Source organism: Ranitomeya imitator, chromosome 6, assembly GCF_032444005.1.
Source record: "Ranitomeya imitator isolate aRanImi1 chromosome 6, aRanImi1.pri, whole genome shotgun sequence".
Taxonomy (NCBI): domain Eukaryota; kingdom Metazoa; phylum Chordata; class Amphibia; order Anura; family Dendrobatidae; genus Ranitomeya; species Ranitomeya imitator.
This window is the reverse complement of record NC_091287.1, coordinates 389,986,749-390,009,955: the sequence shown is the minus strand read 5'-3', so window position 1 is coordinate 390,009,955 and position 23,207 is coordinate 389,986,749. Positions and strand designations below refer to the sequence as shown.

At 41.5% G+C, this 23,207-nt stretch overlaps 1 protein-coding gene across 2 annotated transcripts in view; it reads right to left on the bottom strand.

The window, feature by feature from the left end:
- MYOM1 (myomesin 1) overlaps positions 1-23,207 on the bottom strand; it is a 198,613-nt gene that overhangs the window by 78,605 nt on the left and 96,801 nt on the right. Inside the window, exons 12-18 of one of the 2 annotated variants that reach the window (XM_069731145.1) lie at positions 18,675-18,874; positions 17,592-17,648; positions 10,898-11,022; positions 9,841-10,024; positions 9,494-9,668; positions 7,952-8,073; positions 3,305-3,571 (exon numbers count right to left, since the gene is read on the bottom strand). In XM_069731145.1, coding sequence (XP_069587246.1) covers positions 3,305-3,571; positions 7,952-8,073; positions 9,494-9,668; positions 9,841-10,024; positions 10,898-11,022; positions 17,592-17,648; positions 18,675-18,874 — 1,130 coding nt within the window. The remainder of the gene's footprint in view (positions 1-3,304; positions 3,572-7,951; positions 8,074-9,493; positions 9,669-9,840; positions 10,025-10,897; positions 11,023-17,591; positions 17,649-18,674; positions 18,875-23,207) is intronic. The other variant, XM_069731146.1, reaches the window with a different exon arrangement.

The following is a 23,207-nucleotide window of genomic DNA, read 5'->3' as shown; positions in this document are numbered from 1 at the left end:
GGGCCATGTGTGTAACTGGGGGTTTGAGCATAAGTGAGTTGTTCCTCCTGTGTATCTAGTGAAAGATTTGTGCTCTGAAAGCAAGAGGTCTACTATAATTGCAAGTTATATTTATCTATGCTTGAAAGAAATGGTACCAAGTGATGTGACAATGATAGCAAGTAGCCCTGGGGAATGGACCACAGTCAAAATTAAATTAAAGTTAGGAGCATGGTGGCCATGAAATGGCAGAGTAGTCTCTTAAACGGTGACGCATGTAGGATTGTTAACCAAATGTGTCACAGGGCCAGGCCTGCCCAGGAAGGGTCATAGCTAAGCAGCTACCTGGTGTTCATTGGAGCTCCTGATGGTGGAGACAGGCAGAGCTTTAGGCAGCCATCAGGTACCATATTCCTAGGTAGATCCCAGAGGTCCAGTTCGATGACATGGATTATGGCTAGGTCTCTGTTCAGACTAGTAAGTTCTGGTACCTCTACAGAACAGTTATTGACATGAATTCGGGCTCGGTTGCGACACGCCGGTCTAGGATACTGGATTAGGGTTTGGCCACACACGGACTGGGGTATGATGTTCAGGCGTGTCTTCTAATGGATCAGGATATGTGGTTAAGTCACTGGCCGTTCCTGGACCATGGGACTTCAAAACTCACTAGTAGCACATTTTACTCACTAATTATTCAACTAGTTGCTTGGCAACTTCCTAAGGGAAAGAGAGTCTTTTATACAGGAAGACTCACAACAATTGGTTGGGAGCGATCTTGCAGGCAGTGCCGGCGTCAGCACCCAGCATACCCGGGCAAGTGCCGGGGCCCTGGCGAGACAGGGGGGCCCATTCAGGGCCGGCGTTAGGGGCAAGCAGCTGCCAGCGCGCCCTGCTCCCCCAGGGGCCCTCAGCTAGCGGCACATCACGCAGCTGCTATGGGGCTCCTGTGAGGCAGGGGGGCCACCTGTCGCAAGCGCCAACTCCCCCGCCACCGCTTTGAACTTTACCGGCGTCTGCTGCTAAAGTTCAAAGCAAATAATGGAGGAGAGAACGTCACCTGACGCTCCCTCTCCCATCATTCCCCACTCTGTCTCTGACACTGCCGCTGCGGGTGCGCGATGACATCATCGCGCACTCGCTGTGTGTCAGGCAGTGCAGCGGCAGCCGCCGAGACCGGAGCAGGGAGGGAGCAGCGCGGCACGGGAACGTTGAGAGGTGAGGAGTGTTTTTTTTTTCTGTAACTAACAGTGAGTACTGGACTATGGGGCCACTCTTGGGGGGAGGGGGGCTGTGCTGTATACTACATGTCTGTGCTATATACTACATGGCTGTTCTATATACCACGTGGGCTGTGTTTTATACTACGTGGGCTGTTATATGCTACGTGGGCTGTGCTTTATACTACATGGCTGTTCTATAAACTACGTGGGCCGTGTTATATACTATGTGGCTTTGCTATATACTATATGGGCTGTTATATGCTATGTGGGCTGTGCTATATACTACATGGCTGTTCTATACACTACGTGGGCCGTGTTATATACTACGTGGGCCGTGTTATATACTACGTGGTCCATGTTATATACTACGTGGGCTGCTATATGCTATGTGGGCTGTGCTATATACTACATGGCTGTTCTATAAACTACGTGGGCCGTGCTATATACTATGTGGCTGTGCTATATACTAAATGGGCTGTTATATGCTACGTGGGCTGTGCTATATACTACATGGCTGTTCTATATACTGCGTGGGCCGTGTTATATACTACGTGGGCCATGTTATATACTACGTGGGCCATGTTATATACTACGTGGGCTGCTATATGCTACATGGGCTGTGCTATATACTACATGGCTGTTCTATAAACTACGTGGGCCGTGTTATATACTATGTGGCTGTGCTATATACTATATGGGCTGTTATATGCTACGTGGGCTGTGCTATATACTACGTGGCTGTGTTATATGCTACGTGGGCTGTTATATATTACATGGCTGTGTTATATGCTGCGTGGCTGTGCTATATACTACGTGGCTGTGCTATATACTATATGGGCTGTGTTATATACTACATGGCTGTGTTTATATGCGATCATGAATTGTGGCACTTTATGTGTTAATGGGGGGCCCACTGAGGCTCTTTTGCCCGGGGCCCTCAAAAACCTGGAGCCGGCCCTGCTTGCAGGTGTACTAATTATTCTAAATGCCTCTCAGCAACAAGCTGAGTGATTTAGTATATGAGCAAGTTGCTCCTTTAAGAATGAGGGGCACACGCTTACATACACAAAAAGCAGTAGCACGCTGAGGGCTGGGGCAGTGAGTAAGCCGTCGTCCCTGCATGGAAGGGGAAGGGGACACCATGCAGAGGCGCTGGCAATAGCGCTACTGTTACTTTCGTGCAACTCAGCTTGGTTGGACCTCCCGACACAGCTTAAAAATCACTGAAGAAAACTGTGCCACAGTGTTTTGTGTACTTTCCACTATTTACCAATTAGTTTGGTTTCACAAATCTGTTTTTTCTCATATGTGAAAAATGGTCTCTGGTTTTTCATTGTGCTGGACCCATTTTTGGTCCACATATCGGTTTTTACAAATTCTTGTTTTTCTCATCTGCTGAAAAAAATCTTTGTATTTCCTACCCACTAAACAGTAAAATACGGACAGCCCACAGACTGTGCTATCAGTTTTTTTCACAGCGCCTTTGACTTGCATTGGTGCATTTGATCTGCAACACGACTCAAAGTTGGAAATGTCTCCATTTTTTTTCATGGACAACCAGTCCACAAAAAAAAAGGGAGAAGTGAGAAAACATGTGATATAACCGCAAAGATAATGGATGGCACATGAACAAAAAAACTGATGTGTAATAGAGGCCTTACTTTTACACTATAATGCAATCATATGTGATGATATTGCAGGACAAGAGCAGCCACAATCTTACTATTACTACTATATAAAGCTATCATTGTTGGACTTTTTTTTCTTGAAAGTTTATTACCAAACCCTTCGATTATTATAATACCTCTGCAGCAGATACTACAATACCACTTTTAGATATCAAGAACCATTATACTAATTACTATTAATTAACAACTTATCGATTACAAACTTCACACTGTAAAACTGTACCACCCCGCCATGTATCCAGTGGTGGACCAATGGTGGTGTATGAGCTGTAGCGTGGCCATTTTTGATCATTCTGATGTTGGGCAATAAAGAGATGACGAGACGTATTAGCAGTTGATCGCCATATATTCAATGATCTGGATTGTCCATCACTTATGGAGTCAGCGGGCCGGCGGCTGTGGTTTCACACTTACTTTCATGCTCAGCTCCTTCATTCTGTGGTGAGTGTGTGGGAGTCTCGGACTCATTACTTGCACTTATCTTACTTACTCCTGCGGGTCCAGCTTTACCACTTTTACTGGGTGAGATATTTTTGGTGTTATCACTGCTATTGGGTAATGCATCTGTGATGGGGGACTGCTGTGTGGACTCATGCTTGACTACCCGACATGCAGGGGAGTCTGTTAGTCCATCAACACTAGCACTCAGTTCAGGGCACGCACCATGTGGCAATCCTCCCCCTACGGCATCCAGAAGATAACAAAGACATTGCTATTAGATTATATATTTTACATTTATCACTTTGTTCACTAAGTAACAGGGGACTGATATGTACAACCGGGACTGGATGCTAAGAACACACTGGAGGTCAGTAAACGGCCTCCCAAAATGATACCTCATATTAAAACTAATGGGGTGAATCCCTACAGACAGAATCCAGTCCTGGATGCTATAGAGAAGCCCTCTGTTCTTTAGTGGTCACAACAATTCAGCACAGAACATGCACAATATATACATGATATATTGATCTATAAATTCAGAGAAATATAAGTTAGTCATTGGGCAAACTAATATTAGAGGTCACACATGCATGAACATATCAGCATAGCAGATGACGTAGCTTTATGCTTTTCACTGTTTGATGACTACATGAACACACCAGGCAAAACTGAGTTTTACAAAGGTCAGGTCTGAAGATGGAACATAACACAAGGATACAGAAACCAAAGTGACCGTGACGAATGACAGAGTTCTCCTTCCTTAAGCCTTGTGAACCTCAGTTTCAGTCAAATTACATAGGTTCACAAAGAAACATACAATTTGTGTGTAAATTGTCAACTATGGTGTATGCCAAAAACCTCTAAGAATTGAGGGCATCAGGTTTTGCTGTCCAAATATTGGTAGACACTGGGGTAAAAAACTATAAAAAATATAACAATCTACATTCTACCGGATTGTATGCAATATGCATAGCACAAAGTAATTAGTGCCTAAATGAGAAATGTATTTGTACCAATTGCAAGACATCACAATGGTGGCCCACTTTCAAAGCAACTGCCATGTCGGGACATAATACAAGGCCATCAACGATGTGGCTGTTCCATAACAACATACTACTAGGATATGTTATCAATGTCTGATCGTCAGGGTCCAACTGCTGTGACTACTCTCCAGCAATAGAATGAAGCGGCAGGGGCTCTAGGAATGCACTCTGCCAATAAGGATCCTGTCAGCTTCTTTAGAGTCAAAGCAACACAGCATTTGGCTATAATTAGCCATACTACGTAGTTGGGCAATATACTACGTGGCTGAGCAATATACTACGTGGGCTGTGCAATATACTACGTGGCTGAGCAATATACTACGTGGCCGAGCAATATACTACGTGGTTGGGCAATATACTACGTGGCCGAGCAATATACTACGTGGTTGGGCAATATACTACGTAACTGGGCAATATACTACATGGACATGCATATTCTAGAATACCCGATGCGTTAGAATCGGGCCACCATCTAGTTTGGCTATAATTAGCCAATAGCGCTTTACTGTCATTTGTAAATTAATGAAGTGTCAGTCAGGACTAGTGTTGAGCGATACCGTCCGATACTTGAAAGTATCGGTATCGGATAGTATCGGCCGATACCCGAAAAATATCGGATATCGCCGATACCGATATCCGATACCAATACAAGTCAATGGGACATCAAGTATCGGAATGTATCCTGATGGTTCCCAGGGTCTGAAGGAGAGGAAACTCTCCTTCAGGCCCTGGGATCCATAGTGAGGTGTAAAATAAAGATTTAAAATAAAAAATATTGATATGCTCACCTCTCCGGCGGCCCCTGGACATCACGCTGGTAACCGGCCGGCTTCTTTGTTTAAAATGAGCGCCTTTAGGACCTGCGAATGACGTCGCGGCTTCTGATTGGTCGCGTGCCGCCCATGTGACCGGCACGCGACCAATCAGAAGCCGCGACGTCATTCGCAGGTCCTTAATTCCTAGAATTAGGAGTTTTGTGAATGAGAATGACGTCGCGGCTTCTGATTGGTCGCGTGGCGGTCACATGGGTGGCACGCGACCAATCAGAAGCCGCGACGTCATTCTCAGGTCCTAAAGGCGCTCATTTTAAACAAAGAAGCTGGCCGGTTACCAGCGTGATGTCCAGGGGCCGCCGGAGAGGTGAGCATATCAATATTTTTTATTTTAATTCTTTATTTTACACATCCCTATTGATCCGATACCGATACCCGATACCACAAAAGTATCGGATCTCGGTATCGGAATTCCGATACCGCAAGTATCGGCCGATACCCGATACTTGCGGTATCGGAATGCTCAACACTAGTCAGGACGCCACTGATCAAATGATGATCTATGTCTGTAGTTAGATAAATCTCTTTAATTCCATATTCTTTTTTGAAATTTTAATTTTGGGCAAAAATAGTTATACTTTAAGGGAACCTGTCATGAAGATTTTATACTGCAAATTAAAGGGAAGGTACCGCTTTTGTAGATCATTAATAAATCACTGTAATGTAGCATAACATGCTGCTATAACCAAGTTTTAAATGCATGTGATACAGATTTCATGTGTTATATGAGTTTAAAGAATGCACTGGGGGCTGACATCTTGGTTTTTCAGCAGTAGCAGGGCACTATCAGTGTCAGATTACGGCACCCCATGGACATAGGAGATAATAGACCCTATCTCTAACATTGTAGCAGCATTAGCTCCCCCTAGTGGTAAATATGTATATTTGTAAAAAAAATATATAATATTTTTCATATAGAAATGTTTGCAAACATTGCAAACATTGCATTAATACATTTTAATTACTATTTTAAGCTTAATTTCACAAAAAAACAAAATTCAAGAAAACTGGTGGCACCTTCCCTTTAATGGCATGCATGTACAAAATGTTTTTGATCAAATTCATGACTTCATTGTAGAAATTCATTTTGTTGTTTCTGAGAAATCCAAAGTTGAAACTGCATGTAAATGAACTGCAAGTTGTTCGGTGTGGGACATTGCACTTGCCTGCTATCTGCCTCCTGTGTCTGCCTGACTGGTCAGAGAAATAAGATTGAACTGTCAATCAGACACAGACAGCAGGTGGTGGGAGGAAAATAAGGAGGAAGGGCAGGAGACTTGCAAGTGCAGCGTCCCACCCTGAAACACTTGCAGCTCATTTTCATACAATTTCAATGCTGGATTTCTCAGAAATAGCTAAATGGATTTCTACAATGAAGGTATAGATTGTTGTGAATTCTGTGATCAAGCTCCCTCCTGTGGTCACGAGTGGTACTGCGGCTTCTGAGTTTCCTTCCTCAGGTGATGAGGTTAAGTCGTTAGGTGCTGCTCTATTTAACTCCACCTAGTGCTTTGATCCTGGCCTCCAGTCAATGTTCTAGTATTGGTCTTGCTTCCTCCTGGATTGTTCCTGTGGCCTGTCTGCTCAGCATAAGCTAAGTTCTGCTTGTGTTACTTTTGTTGCTATATTTTCTGTCCAGCTTGCTTTTTTGGTTTTGCTTGCTTGCTGGAAGCTCTGAGACGCAGAGGGAGCACCTCCGTACCGTTAGTCGGTGCGGAGGGTCTTTTTGCCCCTCTGCGTGGTTGTTTGTAGGTTTTTATGTTGACCGCAAAGCTATCTTTCCTATCCTCGGTCTATTCAGTAAGTCGGGCCTCACTTTGCTAAATCTATTTCATCTCTGTGTTTGTATTTTCATCTTAACTCACAGTCATTATATGTGGGGGGCTGCCTTTTCCTTTGGGGAATTTCTCTGAGGCAAGGTAGGCTTATTTTTCTATCTTCAGGACTAGCTAGTTTCTCAGGCTGTGCCGAGTTGCATAGGGAGCGTTAGGCGCAATCCACGGCTACCTCTAGTGTGGTTTGATAGGTTTAGGGATTGCGGTCAGCAGAGTTTCCATGTCTCAGAGCTCGTCCTATGTTTTGTGGTTTTTGTCAGGTCACTTGTGTGCTCTGAACTTCAAGGTCCATTGTGGTTCTGAATTACCTATTCATAACAATGGATGTAATCAGCATTAAAGTGCCTGTGCATACATTAGTTTGAGGTGTAAAAATCCTCATGAAAGGTTTCCATTCAAATAATAGTCATGATGCTTTCTTTCACATTGCAAAATGTGAAACAGACAATTAGAAAAAGGCAGAATATTCAATTGCAAGCTGTTAGCATAGGTGGAAATGAACTATGGCTGTGTCATGCAGCAAAAATACATCCGTGCAATATGCAGTAAACTGGTAGATTATTTACAGGCATGACAATGTGCAGAAGTGCAAGTGCAAAGTCATTAGGAATGGATTTCACATACTGGGCTATGAAATCTGGATTTCTTCTACATAGGATGAAGAGATGTGACTTCAGACATGGTGAGAGGCTAAGAACATCACTGGTGGTGGAAATGTGTACTCACAAAGAACAGCACAAATAACATCGGCTGGATTGTGCTAAATCGACATTGGAAAGGAGATGTGGAGTGATGGTGCAAAGCGACAGCATTGATTAAATGATCATTATACCAATGAAAGCAAGGAAAGCGCTTTGTAAATGTACAACAAACTACCAAATCTGGTTATCATTGATGAGCAACACTTACCAATGGCAGCTTTCACTATTATTGGCTCTGAGTCAGAAGAATAGCCACTAAGGCCAGCGGCATTCACAGCTCGGACTCGTAAAATGTAGTTTTCACCAGTAAGAAGACCATGGCAAACAAATCTGTGTGCAGCAGAGAAGCAAACACATTTGTAGCACAAGAACGAGAGTTAATATGTATAAATATATTAACTGAGCACGAACATTGAACGCAAGAGCATAAACCTCACTATGAACATGTGAACATCTCCATCGGACTTGTTATAAATATGAAAATTACATCAAGGAAAGGACATGTGACAACTCACATAAACCATTTGTGGTTCTTATCTCCAGAGCTTAGAGATTAAAGGGGTTAGATTTCTTGAATTTCTTGACTTCTTTGTTTTCCCCTTCCTTCCTGCCCAAAATAGTACAACTTGTGTACATGTGTCTGATATTGCCGTTCATTCACATAAAGTAAATACCAAGACATCTCATGAACAGGAATGGTTATGTTTCTTAAAAAAAAAAAAAAAAGCAACAACCTATTTGTGTAATTCTGGACCTACAATTAGGTCATCTGCTGTGCCAAAAATCTAAACCTAGACAACGTTCATGGGTATACAAAATGTGATAGATTAAGGGAGGTCTATCCTTACAAAAGCTCAACAACAGCAAGTCTGGTGTAAGTCTGACTCCAGGCACCCCACCAATGAGTTGACTGAAGGGGCTGCAGGGCACCGGATCTGGACAACTTGATACATTATGTTGCAGGGCACCGGATCTGGACAACTTGATACATTATGTTGCAGGGCTCCGGTTTTGGATAGCTTGATACATTGTGTTGTTGGGCACCGGATTTGGTTAGCTTGATACATTGTGTTGTTGGGCACCGGATTTGGTTAGCTTGATACATAATTTTGCAGCGCTCCAGATATGGATAGCTTAATACATTCTGTTGCAGCCCCGAATAGCGCCTAAGAGAACCTGGACTCACTTGCAGGCAGAAAGCTACAGTACCACTTACAACTGCTACACAACCTGCTGAGCTAGTTTCAGGGCCCTGCAGCCTCTTTAATCAGCTGAACAGTGAGGGTTGCTGACAATGTCTAAAGGTAGGTGCACATGGTCAGTAATCGGCAGCGCATTGGATGCAGCACATATCCGCTGCATCTAAAGCGCTGCCGGCATTTGAACGCATGTGATTCCGCATGTGTTTATTGAACCGTGCAGAATCACCGCATCCAATACATTGTATGGGTGAAATTTATTTTGCGGAGACTGAGCGTCTCCACAAGATAAACCGACATGCTGTGTTCTGGAAAGACGCGCCGCATGTCCATCTCAGCAGGTAAGCTGCTGGCGTCGATGCACGCATAGTGAGCATGAAATCCCATCCATTATGCTGTAACATCTGGATGCTGCCACAGCTTTTACTGACCGTGGGAACGTACTCTAATAGAGATCATTCATATGCTTGGTAATGGTAATGTATCTATAATACTATGTTTAAGGAAAACATATAAGACAATGGCTAAACTCTAGCAGGAACATTGGTTACCTTGTGCCTTTCACTGGGTTGTTGTTGCATGGTTCCCACTTGCCGGATCCTGAAATGCTGGCCTCAATGTAGTATCCCACCAGCTCTCTGGCATCCTTGGACTCTGTCCATGTAAGAACTACAGAGGTATCTGTGTTCCTTGTAGGTACAAGGTTACTCGGTGGGTTGGGGATGTCTACATGGAGATATGTTAGGAGTTACTTTCATGTTGCAGAAGGAACATCCTGTATATACAGTATCTCTTGTGAATTAATAAATTATCTGAACAAATGAATAAAAGCTACAAAGCTTTGACTGACCTACACTTGTTAACCTGATGCATGACTGTGTTCACTGATATCACTTACCAAGTTTGTCACCCACTACAGTGGACTCGGTTGCCTCTGAGGGTTCCCCCACTCCTGCAGAGTTACAAGAACGCACTCTGAAACTATAAGACTTTCCCTCGGCGAGATCAAAGAGAGCAAACCTTGGAGACTTCACTGGGATTTCTGTGTTGACTCTCTGCCAGTTTTCTGTGCCAGCGACGCTCTGTAACAGCATGAACGAGTACACGGTTAAAGGTCATGTACAGCTATATACATACAGTAGCGCCTCATTTCACCCTCATCAAGCCATAGTAAGCACATGAGTTTTCCTACCTGCCCAGGTGTTAAATGTTATATTTTATGCAGCACTTTTTTTCGTATTATTAAACAGCCACCAATGTCTTCAAGTACAGTTCCTATAGAGGTTTCTCTCACGGGTTCTTATACTCTTGAATAACATATTAAAGAAAACCTATAATGAGATTAATGCTGCCTGAACCACAGACATCAGTAATGAGAGCCTGGCTGCATTATGGCAGCCGTGCATATTTTCTCTGAGAAGATGCAGCGTTGGAGAAACTATGTACCTTGCAAGACTAGTCCAATGTGGGTTCCTTGCGGCTTCTCCCAGTCTTATTTCCCTGACAGATCTCTCCCAATATGTATGTATAGGAATGGACCTGTCAGTCTAGGTAAGCAAGGACGGAAGGAGCAGGTGACGACCTGCCTCACCTCAGACTACTCATCCAAGACACAAAGTACTCAGCCAACTTTCCAAACTATGACTGAGCATTTGTGAGGAAACATACATGGCAGCAATAATGCAGCCAATATCTGATTCATGGATCGTCTGTCAGGTTCCCTGTAAGCAGTAATATGAATTAGAGAACGTGTCCCTTCATAACTAGACAGATCGGCCATTCAGAAGTCTGGGAAACCTGGATGAAAATACAGGAATTGTAATGGTAACCATAATGGCTATCTTTAGGGTCAGCTAGGTAGGATCTATGTTTGCTATTGGTCATTTTACGACTTACAAACAGTCTTCAATAATGCAGGGTTTTGTGTAAGACAATTAATCCTGAATCAGTCTCACCTTTTCTACATAGTACATGACGCCTTCATGACCGCGCAATTGAGGAGGCTTCCAGCTCAGCACCACATAGTTTTTGGTGGCTTCTGTCACAGAGAGATTGGATGGTGGTCCAGGAATAATCCCCTCTGGAGTTGGAAATGATAGAAAAGATTAATTTGTTACCAGGAATAATGGGACAGATTTACTGAAACTCATGGTCATTATACACTGAGTGATGCACAGCGCATGTTTACTGAACAGAAATACAGAAAGGGAAAGGGAGACAAAGAGTCCAATATAAAACGCAACTCATTTTATTAAATACATAATTACAAACATCAGTATATAGATACAGATATAATGAAAATAGCAAAGATGAATAGTATGGAACAATGCTGAAACTAGCACCAAAGCCCTAGAAAGGATACATATAAAGTTGATGGGCGGTCCTGGAAATGGCTACATTATATATAAAGTGCCAGTGCTTATGTTATTCATGACTATTCATCCTGTTCTCTCACAGTGTGTCACGTTCAATTCATGTCTCAATACAAAACAATAATCAGAATCAGAAAGTATTAGTAACCGGTCAGTTGAGTCACATAGGACACAGATAGAGAGCACCGATGAACAGGCAGTAGAAACATCGAAATCCTTTGTAAAAGGGGGGTCTTACCCATTGTCTCCACATTGTCACCATTGTTCCATACCATTCATCTTTGCTATTTTCATTACATCTATTGTTATGATCTGGTGGTTTAGGAACAACATGAGACAAGCTCTGATGGAGGTGGTATCTGTACTGACCGCAAACCCTGAACATAGCAGCGCAACTAAAAATAGCCGTGGGGGGTACCTGACGCTCCCTAGACCCCTCAGCACAGCCTAAGATCTAACTTCCCCTAAAGATGGAAACAGGAAACCTATCTTGCCTCAGAGAAAATCCCCAAAGGAAAGATAGCCCCCCACAAATATTGACGCTGAGAGAAGGGGAAAATAACATACGCAGAAATGAAATCAGATTTTAGCATAGGAGGCTAGTCTAGCTTGATAGATAGGACAGGAAAGGATACTGTGCGGTCAGTATAAAAACTACAAAACAATCCACACAGAGTTTACAAAATCTCCACACCTTACTAAAGGTGTGGAGGGTAAATCTGCTTCCCAGAGCTTCCAGCTAACAGAAAAAATCCATACTGACAAGCTGGACAAATATAGAATGCACAGAACAATAAGTCCACAACATGTGGACTGAAATGAGCAAAGCCAGAACTTATCTTTGCAGAACTGGTCAGGAAACCAGGAGAATCCAAGCAGAGATGTGAATCCAGCCAGGAAACATTGACAAGTGGCACAGGCTGAAGAAAGAGCCAGACTTAAATAGCGGACGATAAGTGGAGGCAGCTGATGACAGCTAACTCCAAGGAGCAGCCATACCACTAGAAACCACAAGAGGGAGCCCAAGAGCATAACTCACAAAAGTGCCAATTACAACCACCGGAGGGAGCCCAAGAGCGGAATTCACAACAATCTACAATTAGGGCCAGAAATATTTGGACAGTGACACAAGTTTTGTTATTTTAGCTGTTTACAAAAACATGTTCAGAAATACAATTATATATATAATATGGGCTGAAAGTGCACACTCCCAGCTGCAATATGATAGTTTCCACATCCAAATCGGAGAAAGGGTTTAGGAATCATAGCTCTGTAATGCATAGCGTCCTCTTTTTCAAGGGACCAAAAGTAATTGGACAATGGACTCTAAGGGCTGCAATTAACTCTGAAGGCGTCTCCCTCGTTAACCTGTAATCAATGAAGTAGTTAAAAGGTCAGGGGTGGATTCCAGGTGTGTGGTTTTGCATTTGGAAGCTGTTGCTGTGAGCAGACAACATGCGGTCAAAGGAACTCTCAATTGAGGTGAAGCAGAACATCCTGAGGCTGAAAAAAAGAAAAAATCCATCAGAGAGATAGCAGACATGCTTGGAGTAGCAAAATCAACAGTTGGGTACATTCTGAGAAAAAAGGAATTGACTGGTGAGCTTGGGAACTCAAAAAGGCCTGGGCGTCCACGGATGACAACAGTGGTGGATGATCGCCGCATACTTAATTTGGTGAAGAAGAACCCGTTCACAACATCAACTGAAGTCCAGAACACTCTCAGTGAAGTAGGTGTATCTGTCTCTAAGTCAACAGTAAAGAGAAGACTCCATGACAGTAAATACAAAGGGTTCACATCTAGATGCAAACCATTCATCAATACCAAAAATAGACTGGCCAGAGTTAAATTTGCAGAAAAACACCTCAAGAAGCCAGCTCAGTTCTGGAAAAGTATTCTATGGACAGATGAGACAAAGATCAACCTGTACCAGAATGATGGGAAGAAAAAAGTTTGGAGAAGAAAGGGAACGGCACATGATCCAAGGCACACCACATCCTCTGTAAAACATGGTGGAGGCAACGTGATGGCATGGGCATGCATGGCTTTCAATGGCACTGGGTCACTTGTGTTTATTGATGACATAAGAGCAGACAAGAGTAGCCGGATGAATTCTGAAGTGTACCGGGATATACTTTCAGCCCAGATTCAGCCAAATGCTGCAAAGTTGATTGGATGGCGCTTTATAGTACAGATGGACAATGACCCCAAGCATACAGCCAAAGCTACCCAGGAGTTCATGAGTGCCAAAAAGTGGAACATTCTGCAATGGCCAAGTCAATCTCCAGATCTAAACCCAATTGAGCATGCATTTCACTTGCTCAAATCCAGACTTAAGACGGAAAGACCCACAAACAAGCAAGACCTGAAGGCTGCGGCTGTAAAGGCCTGGCAAAGCATTAAGAAGGAGGAAACCCAGCGTTTGGTGATGTCCATGGGTTCCAGACTTAAGGCAGTGATTGCCTCCAAAGGATTTGCAACAAAATATTGAAAATAAAAATATTTTGTTTGGGTTATGTTTATTTGTCCAATTACTTTTGACCTCCTAAAATGTGGAGTGTTTGTAAAGAAATGTGTACAATTCCTACATTTTCTATCAGATATTTTTGTTCAACCCTTCAAATTAAACGTTACAATCTGCACTTGAATTCTGTTGTAGAGGTTTCATTTCAAATCCAATGTGGTGGCATGCAGAGCCCAACTCGCGAAAATTGTGTCACTGTCCAAATATTTCTGGCCCTAACTGTATATCTATATACTGATGTTTGTAATTATGTATTTAATAAAATGAGTTACGTTTTATATTGGACTATTTGTCTCTCTTTTCTGTATTTCTGTGAGATATGTGAGAGTGTCCTGCAGACCAGACCCTTGGTACCACTTGGTATAGGGTCCTACTGATAATACTATGTTTTCTGTTCTGTAGATTTTGTTCTTATGTTTACTGAACAGCAGATGTTTAAAAGGCTGACCCTGCTCCATGTGTGCAAAGTGCAATCAGTGACAGAGTGATGATGATCTTTTGTGCAAACCAAGAGATCTAGAAATTCATTCGTGATAATCTTTCAGTGTAAATAGATTTTACAGGTCCAATTCATTATTCAACTGCACCTAATTTTGCTCAGTTTTTGGAATGTCTCAATTGCACCTTATTCTTCTTTTCATTTGCGCCTTTTATAAAGCTATTTTATATGTTCCCCCTTTTCTAACCTCTTCATGACCTATGACGTACAGGTACATCATAGGTTGTGTCTATGCATCTGATGCGGGATCTGGTGCCGAGACTGCTTCTCTCCCTGCACATGTAACGTGATTTGATCAGCTGTCATGTACCTTTAACAGCCGCTGGTGGAATTGCAATCCACCCACGGCTGTTAACACTAGGACTACTGGACTCGTGACGCCGCCTAGAACTACTGAATGTAGTAATTTTGACTACTGACTTGTTTTCGTTTATTTATAGAGTTTCATTTGTGGTTATTTATTAATGATTATATTTTTTTAATGTATTATTATTGTGAGATCCAACAGTAATGCTTTGGAATGTTTTTTTTTTCTGATTTTTCATATTTTTTAGTTTATGAAAACTAAAAGAAATAATAACTGTTCTGCCACCTTCAAACTTAGGTGGGCTGAATCAGTTGACAGACAGCTAAACTCTTTCCTAACAATTCATTGAGGTAGATGCAGGGGGTCCTTTACAACTTTTATTGCTAGGATCATTGTAAAACTACAACAGAAAATAGCAGTACTGGACATATATACAGTATATATTCATATAACACAGCATACAATGAGAATCACCAGTAACATATCCCTGCTGTTCTGTTCGCTACCACTATACTGTACATTCATGCATATTGCCCATTTGCAGATAAAAAAATATTCTCTCTAGCTGTAAACTATAACTAATAACATCAAGCTGTATCCAAAAAAATTGCTGCTTCACACTATACAGTACAAAATAATCGAATATTATGGCAATAAAATGTTGTATCTGCTATATACTTGTATGAGTTTTTTGAGCTCTTATGTCTGCATGTGTTCTCTTTGTCTCTTCACCTGAACTGAAAGTAAACTTACTATCCAGACTACTGTCTACTGCTAGGACCAGAGAAAAACAACACCCTTCTTTAGCATAAAAGAGCCTACAGTATTACAGACAAGCTCTTTTCAGTTCAGCATTACATAGTAATAGAACCAGGTAACACAAGGAAAATGTGAAAAGTTGACATCTGAATTGAACTACATCTATATGAACATCAGGGTAAATAAGATACAGTGAAAAAATTATATACAAAACTTTATAGCAACATTTAGTGACAAAAGGACAGCAAAATATAGTAGGTAGTCAAAATTCTACCTTTAGTAGTTAAAGGTAAATTTTGAAAAAATTGCGCAATTTTTTCAGCAAAATTATTAATTGTCACAAAATCTTTTTCACATCCTATTTGAGGAAAAGTCACCGAGTCTCAAGCCGGAATTCCGAAAAATGTAGTCACAGAAGAGAAATAAAAAGTGTAAGTAGTCAAAATGACTATACCAGTAGTTCTAGTGTTAAATGCCATTGTCATTCTCTGACAGTGGCATTTAACTCGGACCTGGCAGAAGCGTGTCACAAGACGCCGATTTGCACTGCATCACGTGATCATGTGACTCCGATGGGTTGTCATTACAGTTGGGGGATTGCAGAAGACCACCAGGCATGTCATTGCACATATCTTATGAATGCCGGCCCCCCTGGTCAGCATTCATAGGAGATGATGATTTCTGCGACACATAGCAACGCTGAAGCCCTGCAATGTGTAGTACAAGTGAACGGATGATCGCAGCTTCAAGTCTCCTAAGGAAGCTATTGAAACAAGTAAAAGCTAGAAAAAATGTTTTAAAAAATATTTAAAAAGTTAAAAAAATGAAAAAAGTTTAATTCACCTCCCTTTTGCCCCATTCAAGATAAAACAATAAAAAATACACATATTTGTTATTGCTGCTGTCAAACGCCCTATCTATCAATATATAAACTAAATTAATCCAATTGGTAAACAGCATAACAAGAAAAAAATCTAAACTCCAGAATTACGGTACTTTTTTTTCTTCATAACAGGCAATGAGAACATTTTATCTACCGTAAAACAGTATCAATAAAACATCAACTCGGTGCGCAAACAATAAGCCCTCACCCAGTCCCACATCCCGTAAAATGGAGATGCCATTTCTTTTTTTTCTTACAAACTTTGGATATTTTTCACCACAAATAAAAAAAGAACCTAGACATGTTTGCTATCTGTGATCTCGTAATGACCTGGAAAATCATAATAGCATGTCAGCTTTAGTATTTATCGAGCATGGTAAATTTAAAAAAAAATAAACAATTGCGGAATTGCACTTTTTTTGCTATTTCATCGCACTTGTAATTTTTTTCCTGTTTTCCAGGACACTTTATGGTAAAATCAATCGTGCCGTTCAAAAGCACAACTCGTCTCACAAAAAAAAAAACCTCACATGATCATATTGATGGAAAAATAAAAAGCAAAAACACAAAAACAGATAATGGCAAAGTCGTGAAGGGGTTGAGGTTTTCAACTGATTCATCAATTGTTAGTTTGTAAAAAATTGCATCATTTGCATTGAGCACATGTACTCCAGTTCATCCTGGAGTGATTGTATGCATGTCTGGAACCTGTGACTTTTTGCACTAAAAACTCACAACAAGAGGGTAAAGACAAAAATAAAATTGTATTTTTTTTGGTGGGGGAGGGGGGGCAAATTATGAACTATCATTTTGAATTTTGAAGTTTCCAGTGCAAAATATACCAACAAATACCACAAGAAGATAAGAGTGACTTTCAAAAAAACGCAAATCACTAAACCGTGCCAAATTTATCAAAATGGCCCAGTGTGGATTGGGGACGTCTGCCCACTTTTTTAGAAAAATGTAACCAGTGGAAATCTTGGTGAAAGTTTAAAAACTACATAATTTGCATTTGCACTTTTTTTACTTTTAAAAACGTGCATTATCACATTGTAACAATGTTACATCTGAAATCACACAAATTTTTCCTGATAGTTAATGATTCCATGTTGCTCAAGGTCCCTACAAATGTCTAAAACAAAACAATTACCGGTAATAAATGTGCAAAGCATATAAATCAGTTCTATGGCACCAATTATGCAAAAATTAGCTTTGTAAATCTCCTCCAATATATACAGTACATATCTTCTACTACACAGTCTGGAGCACACTCAGTCTTCACTCGCTCTCTACAGTTTTCTGACCTGTGGGTTCCTCTTCGGTTACAATGATTTGTCCGGTCCATGGAGCAGAAGGACGACCTGGGTTATAGCATAATGATGTCAATAAAACAGTGATTGAAAAAGTTAAAGTATAAAGTTCTGTCATTTTCTAACATCCTTTGGGGCTGATTCATCAAAGTATTTTTGCTAGAAATCTGGCGTAAAACACAAATCACATTTTTGCTCAATGTGGAATTGCACAAAAATAGGGCAACTTTTGGCATTTTCCTGGTAATTTGAAGCAGCTCTGCCATAATGGAGAAAGCTGAGGAGGAGCCAGGGCAGAACATGGCATGATTATGCCCACCTGATAACTACAGCAAAAGTGCTTGCAACAGAAATGGTACTCCAGCCTTTTACTGGGGTAGCATTTCTGGCGAGGCACATGAAGGCACCTTCCACTGCGAAGATGAGCTGAATTTATTAGGTGGCATGTACTTCTTAATGAATTGAGCACCTCACACTCTAGTGAGCCTTTCATTAAAGATGTTGTTCAGACTTGGGGTACAAGTTTGCAGACTTGTGAATCCTCACAGCGCGCACAGTGTGTGCTGTCAGGATTCTCCAGCACTGGGAGAGGACAGGCATGTGACCACAAGTACACGATTTGCATACATGTGGTCACGTTGCGACTAGATGTGTGCGGCTTCACTCAATACAAGTGAATTGAGTGAGGCCAGATATGTATAGTCGGAATGTGGCTGGAAGTATACAACTCACTTACTTGCAGTCACATGATCGCCAGCTCTCGCTGTCAGCGAATCCTGCCAGCATGCACTGTGCAGGCTGTGAGGATTCACAAGTCTGCAGTCACATAAAATGACTGCAGACTTTAACCCCAAGTCTGGGCCGAGTGCTATGCAATGTTTTATCTCATAGCACTTGGCCGTATTGTACGGTAGTGTGACTCCGGCCTAAGTTTCAGCATGCAATAAGAGCTGTTTAGCTCACAGAAAATTGCTGAGGGAATTTGTAGCCTAGACAATGTAGTCCACTCTATACTGTGAGAAATACTATATAAAGATGTAGAACAGTGATTTCTCCACAAATACAAATATGACTTACTTCTGATTCTGGCTCTGTCTGCTGGATCTAGAGCTGCCACTGGCTCTGAAACACGAGAAGGTCTGCTGACTCCAGTTTTATTTACAGCCCTTACACGGAAAAGGTACGATCTTCCTTCAATCAAGCCAGTAACTGGGAAGCGGGCAAATTTCACAGGAGTGTCGTTACACTGTGTCCAGTGACTTGTGCCAACCTCACACCTTACACAGAAAAGGAGACGAAAACTCAGTCAACATAATATACACATGATGAGAGCATTATACTGCCTCTGTACAAATCCCTTGCTAGACCGCACATGGAGTACTGTGTCCAGTTTTGGGCACCGGTGCTCAGGAAGGATATAATGGAACTAGAGAGAGTACAAAGGAGGGCAACAAAATTAATAAAGGGGATGGGAGAACTACAATACCCAGATAGATTAGCGAAATTAGGATTATTTAGTCTAGAAAAAAGACGACTGAGGGGCGATCTAATAACCATGTATAAGTATATAAGGGGACAATACAAATATCTCGCTGAGGATCTGTTTATACCAAGGAAGGTGATGGGCACAAGGGGGCATTCTTTGCGTCTGGAGGATGGAAGGTTTTTCCACCAACATAGAAGAGGATTCTTTACTGTTAGGGTGGTGAGAATCTGGAATTGCTTGCCTGAGGAGGTGGTGATGGCGAACTCAGTCGAGGGGTTCAAGAGAGGCCTGGATGTCTTCCTGGAGCAGAACAATATTGTATCATACAATTATTAGGTTCTGTAGAAGGACGTAGATCTGAGGATTTATTATGATGGAATATAGGCTGAACTGGATGGACAAATGTCTTTTTTCGGCCTTACTAACTATGTTACTATGTTACTATGTTACACATACTGTATGTAATGAACACATGGCACTTGTTACATCTATTGTGACAATTTAAAGAGAATTTGTCAGAAGGATCAATCCTCCTAAGCCGTCTATATGGACATGCAGGTCATAGGAATCTGAATAAAATGATACCTTGATATTAGTGGTCTGATGTTTTATTCTAAAGATATTGAGGTTTTCCTTAATATGTAAATGAGCTGTTAAGATGACGTACATGTGATAAATCTACAAGATCTATCAATGCTCTGTGCTGAGTCCTCAAATGAATAACCCCCTACCTGTTCATAATTATAAGTATTTAATAGTCTACACACACTAAACAGTCAAGACAGCAAAAAAAAAAACCTGTTATGTGTGTAGACACAGGCTCCAGTACATTAACCCCTTTACACTCCATATTGTACATCATGACAGTGGTAAAAATTTCTTTGATATGACTTTTGTTTATTTTTTAAAAGAAAACGAAAATTTTACAAAAAATTAGCAATTTTCATACTGTTAATTTGTATGCCTTTAAATCTGAGAGTTATGTCACACAAAATAGTCAATAAATAACATTTCCAACATGTCTATTTTACATCAGCAAACTTTTTGAAACATTATTTTTTTTGTTAGGAAGTTATAAGGGTTAAAAGTTTACCAACGATTTCTCATTTTTTCACCAAAATTTACAAAACCATTTTTTTAGGAACAAGTTACATTTGAAGTGACTTTGAGGAGTCCATATGACAGAAAATACCTAAAAGTGACAGCATTCTAAAAACTGCACTCCTCAAGGTGCTCAAAACCACATTTAAGAAGTGTATTTACCCTTCAGGTGCTTCACAGGAATTTTTAGAATGCGGAAGGCAAAAATGAACATTTAACTTCTTTTCACAAAAATTTTACTTTAGACCCAATTTTTTTTATTTTCACAATGGGAACAGGAAAAAAATGGACCTCAAGATATGTTGTGCAATTTCTCCTGAGCATGCTGATACTCCATATGTGGGGGGAAAACTACTATTTGGGTGAATGGCAGGGCTCGGAAGAGAAGGAGTGCCGTTTTACTTTTCAAATACAAAATGTACTGGAAAAGTTAGCGGATGCCATGTCACGTTTGGAGAGCCCCAAATGTGCCTAAACAGTAGAAACCCCCCACAAGTGACACCATTTTGGAAACTAGACCCCTCGAGAAATGTACAGGTGCTTGTCACAAAAATAGAATATTATTATGAAAAAGTTAATTTATTTCAGTTCTTCAATACAAAAATTGAAACTCATATCATATAGGGTCATTATATGCAGAGTGATCTATCTCAAGTGTTTATTTCTGTTAATGTTGATGATTATGGCTTTCAGCCAATGAAAACCCAAAAGTCGTTATCTCAGTAAATTAGAATAATTAGCAAAAAAAAAAACCTGCAAAGGCTTCCGAAGAGTTTAAAAAGGTCCCTTAGTCTGTTTCAGTAGGCTCCACAATTATGGGGGAGACTGCTGACTAGACAGATGTCCAGAAGGCAGTCATTGACACACTCCACAAGAAGGGTAAGCCACAAAATACCATTGCTTAAGAAGCTGACTGTTCACAGAGTGCTATATCCAAGCATATTAATGGAAAGTTGAGTGGAAGAAAAAAGTGTGGTAAAAAAAGATGCACAAGCAACCGGGATAACCTCAGCCTTAAATGGATTATTAAGAAAAGGCCATTCAAACATTTTGGGGAGATTCTCAAGGAGTGGACTGCTGCTGGAGTCATTGCTTCAAGAGCCACCACACACAGATGTATCCAGGACATGGGCTACAAGTGTCGCATTCCTTGTGTCAACTTTTTGATGATGTTCTAATTTTGTGAGAAGCACCTGTATCTAGATGTGTGTTGAGCACCTTGAACCCCAAGATGCTTCACAGACGTTTACAACATTGAGCCGTGAAAATTTAAAAAAATCACATTTTCCAAAAAAATATATTCTAGCCCCACTTTCACAAGGGTAACAGGAGAAAATGGAACCAAAAATTGTTGTGCAATTTCTCCTGATTATGTCGATACCCCATATGTGGTTGAAAACTTCTTTTAAGGCACAGTGCAAAGCTCTGAAAGGAAAAAGCGTCATTTTGGAATTAAGATTTTGCTGGACTAGTTTGAGGGTGCCATGTCACATTGGCACTACCCCTAATGTGCCAGAACAGCAGAACCCCCCATAAGAGACACTGAATTACAAACTACACCTGTCAATGAATTCGTCTAGGGACGCAGTGATCATATTGATACCACAGGTGAGTCACAGAATTTTATACCATTGGGCAGGGAAGAAAACAATAATTACATTTTTACCACCGGATTTTATATTTTTACACTGGGAAAAGGTAAAAATTGCACCACAATTTGTGCTGAATGTAGAAATACTGCTTAGCCACATGGCAAAACTCAGGAGGTGAAGAGCACTATTTGACTCCTGAAGTGCAGATTTTCCTAGAATTGTTTGCGGACACCAAAAACAGAGCTCCTAAGTGCTAGAAGAGCAGAATCCCCCTCAAGTGACCAAATTTTGGAAATTATACTACAGGTGTAGTGACGATTTTTACTCCATGTGTGTTTCAAAAGCAAGTAGCAGTGGATGTTGCTGAGTGAAAATTGTGAACTGCCATTGTAGTATGGCCCCTTTCACACATCAGTTTTTTGTTATCAGTCGCAATCCGTCGAATTTTGAAAAAAACAAATCCGGCGACTGATGCCGCCAGGATCTGTTTTTTTCTCATAGACTTGTATTAGTGACGGATTGCGACGGAAGGCCTCATGTTTCATCCATCGTTCGCCGGATCCGTTGAAAATTGTTTGTCCGGCGGCCGGAGACAACAGACAAAGTAACGGTTTTTGTGTCCGTCGAAAACGGACAGTGACTGATCCATCGTTTGCTCGGCCGCACCTCCGCTTGTAGCTCCGCCTACATCTGTATGCGGCCCGCATGTGGCCTGCGTACCTATATTTAACATTAGGTACGCAGGTCGTGCGGCGGTATGCGGATGGTGCCGCGTGCGTCGTTTTGACGATGCGGTGACCAGCGGAGACGCAGCCATGTAGCTTTTTTTTTGCTGCATCGTCAAAACGACGCATGCGGCACCATCCACATACCGCCGCACGACCTGCGTACTTAATGTTAAATATAGGTACGCAGGCCGCATGCAGATGTAGGCGGAGCTACAAGCGGAGGTGCGGCCGAGGGCGCGGCTTCACGGAGGAAGTCCGCAGCCTGCCGCACATCAGCGGACCGCAAGTGTGAAACCGCCCTAACAAGTATGTTGTAGTGACCAGTACATTATGCCTCTGGAGACATGCATGTGCAAATTAGGCGGGTTCTCATCTCTACAGAAATGTCAAACATGTGGAAGCTAAATGTGATTTATGCACACTGGGGCTCAGGATGGAGGGGTTTGCAGAATTTGCTGAATTTCTTTTGGGGGAGCTATTTTGCTTTTCCAGAGCCTTTGTACTACCAGTAACGTCAAAGCCCCCTATATTTCCATTGACAGATGACAGATCTGAGTGGGGACTTTTTTGCAGATTGAGATGAAGCTTTTATTGAAAACATTTTACATAACATTTGGTATCACATTTATCTGGCGCTCTAAGCTAAGCACTTACTTTGGGGTTTCCATCTAAATCTCTGAGTAACGTGATTCAGATGAAACCC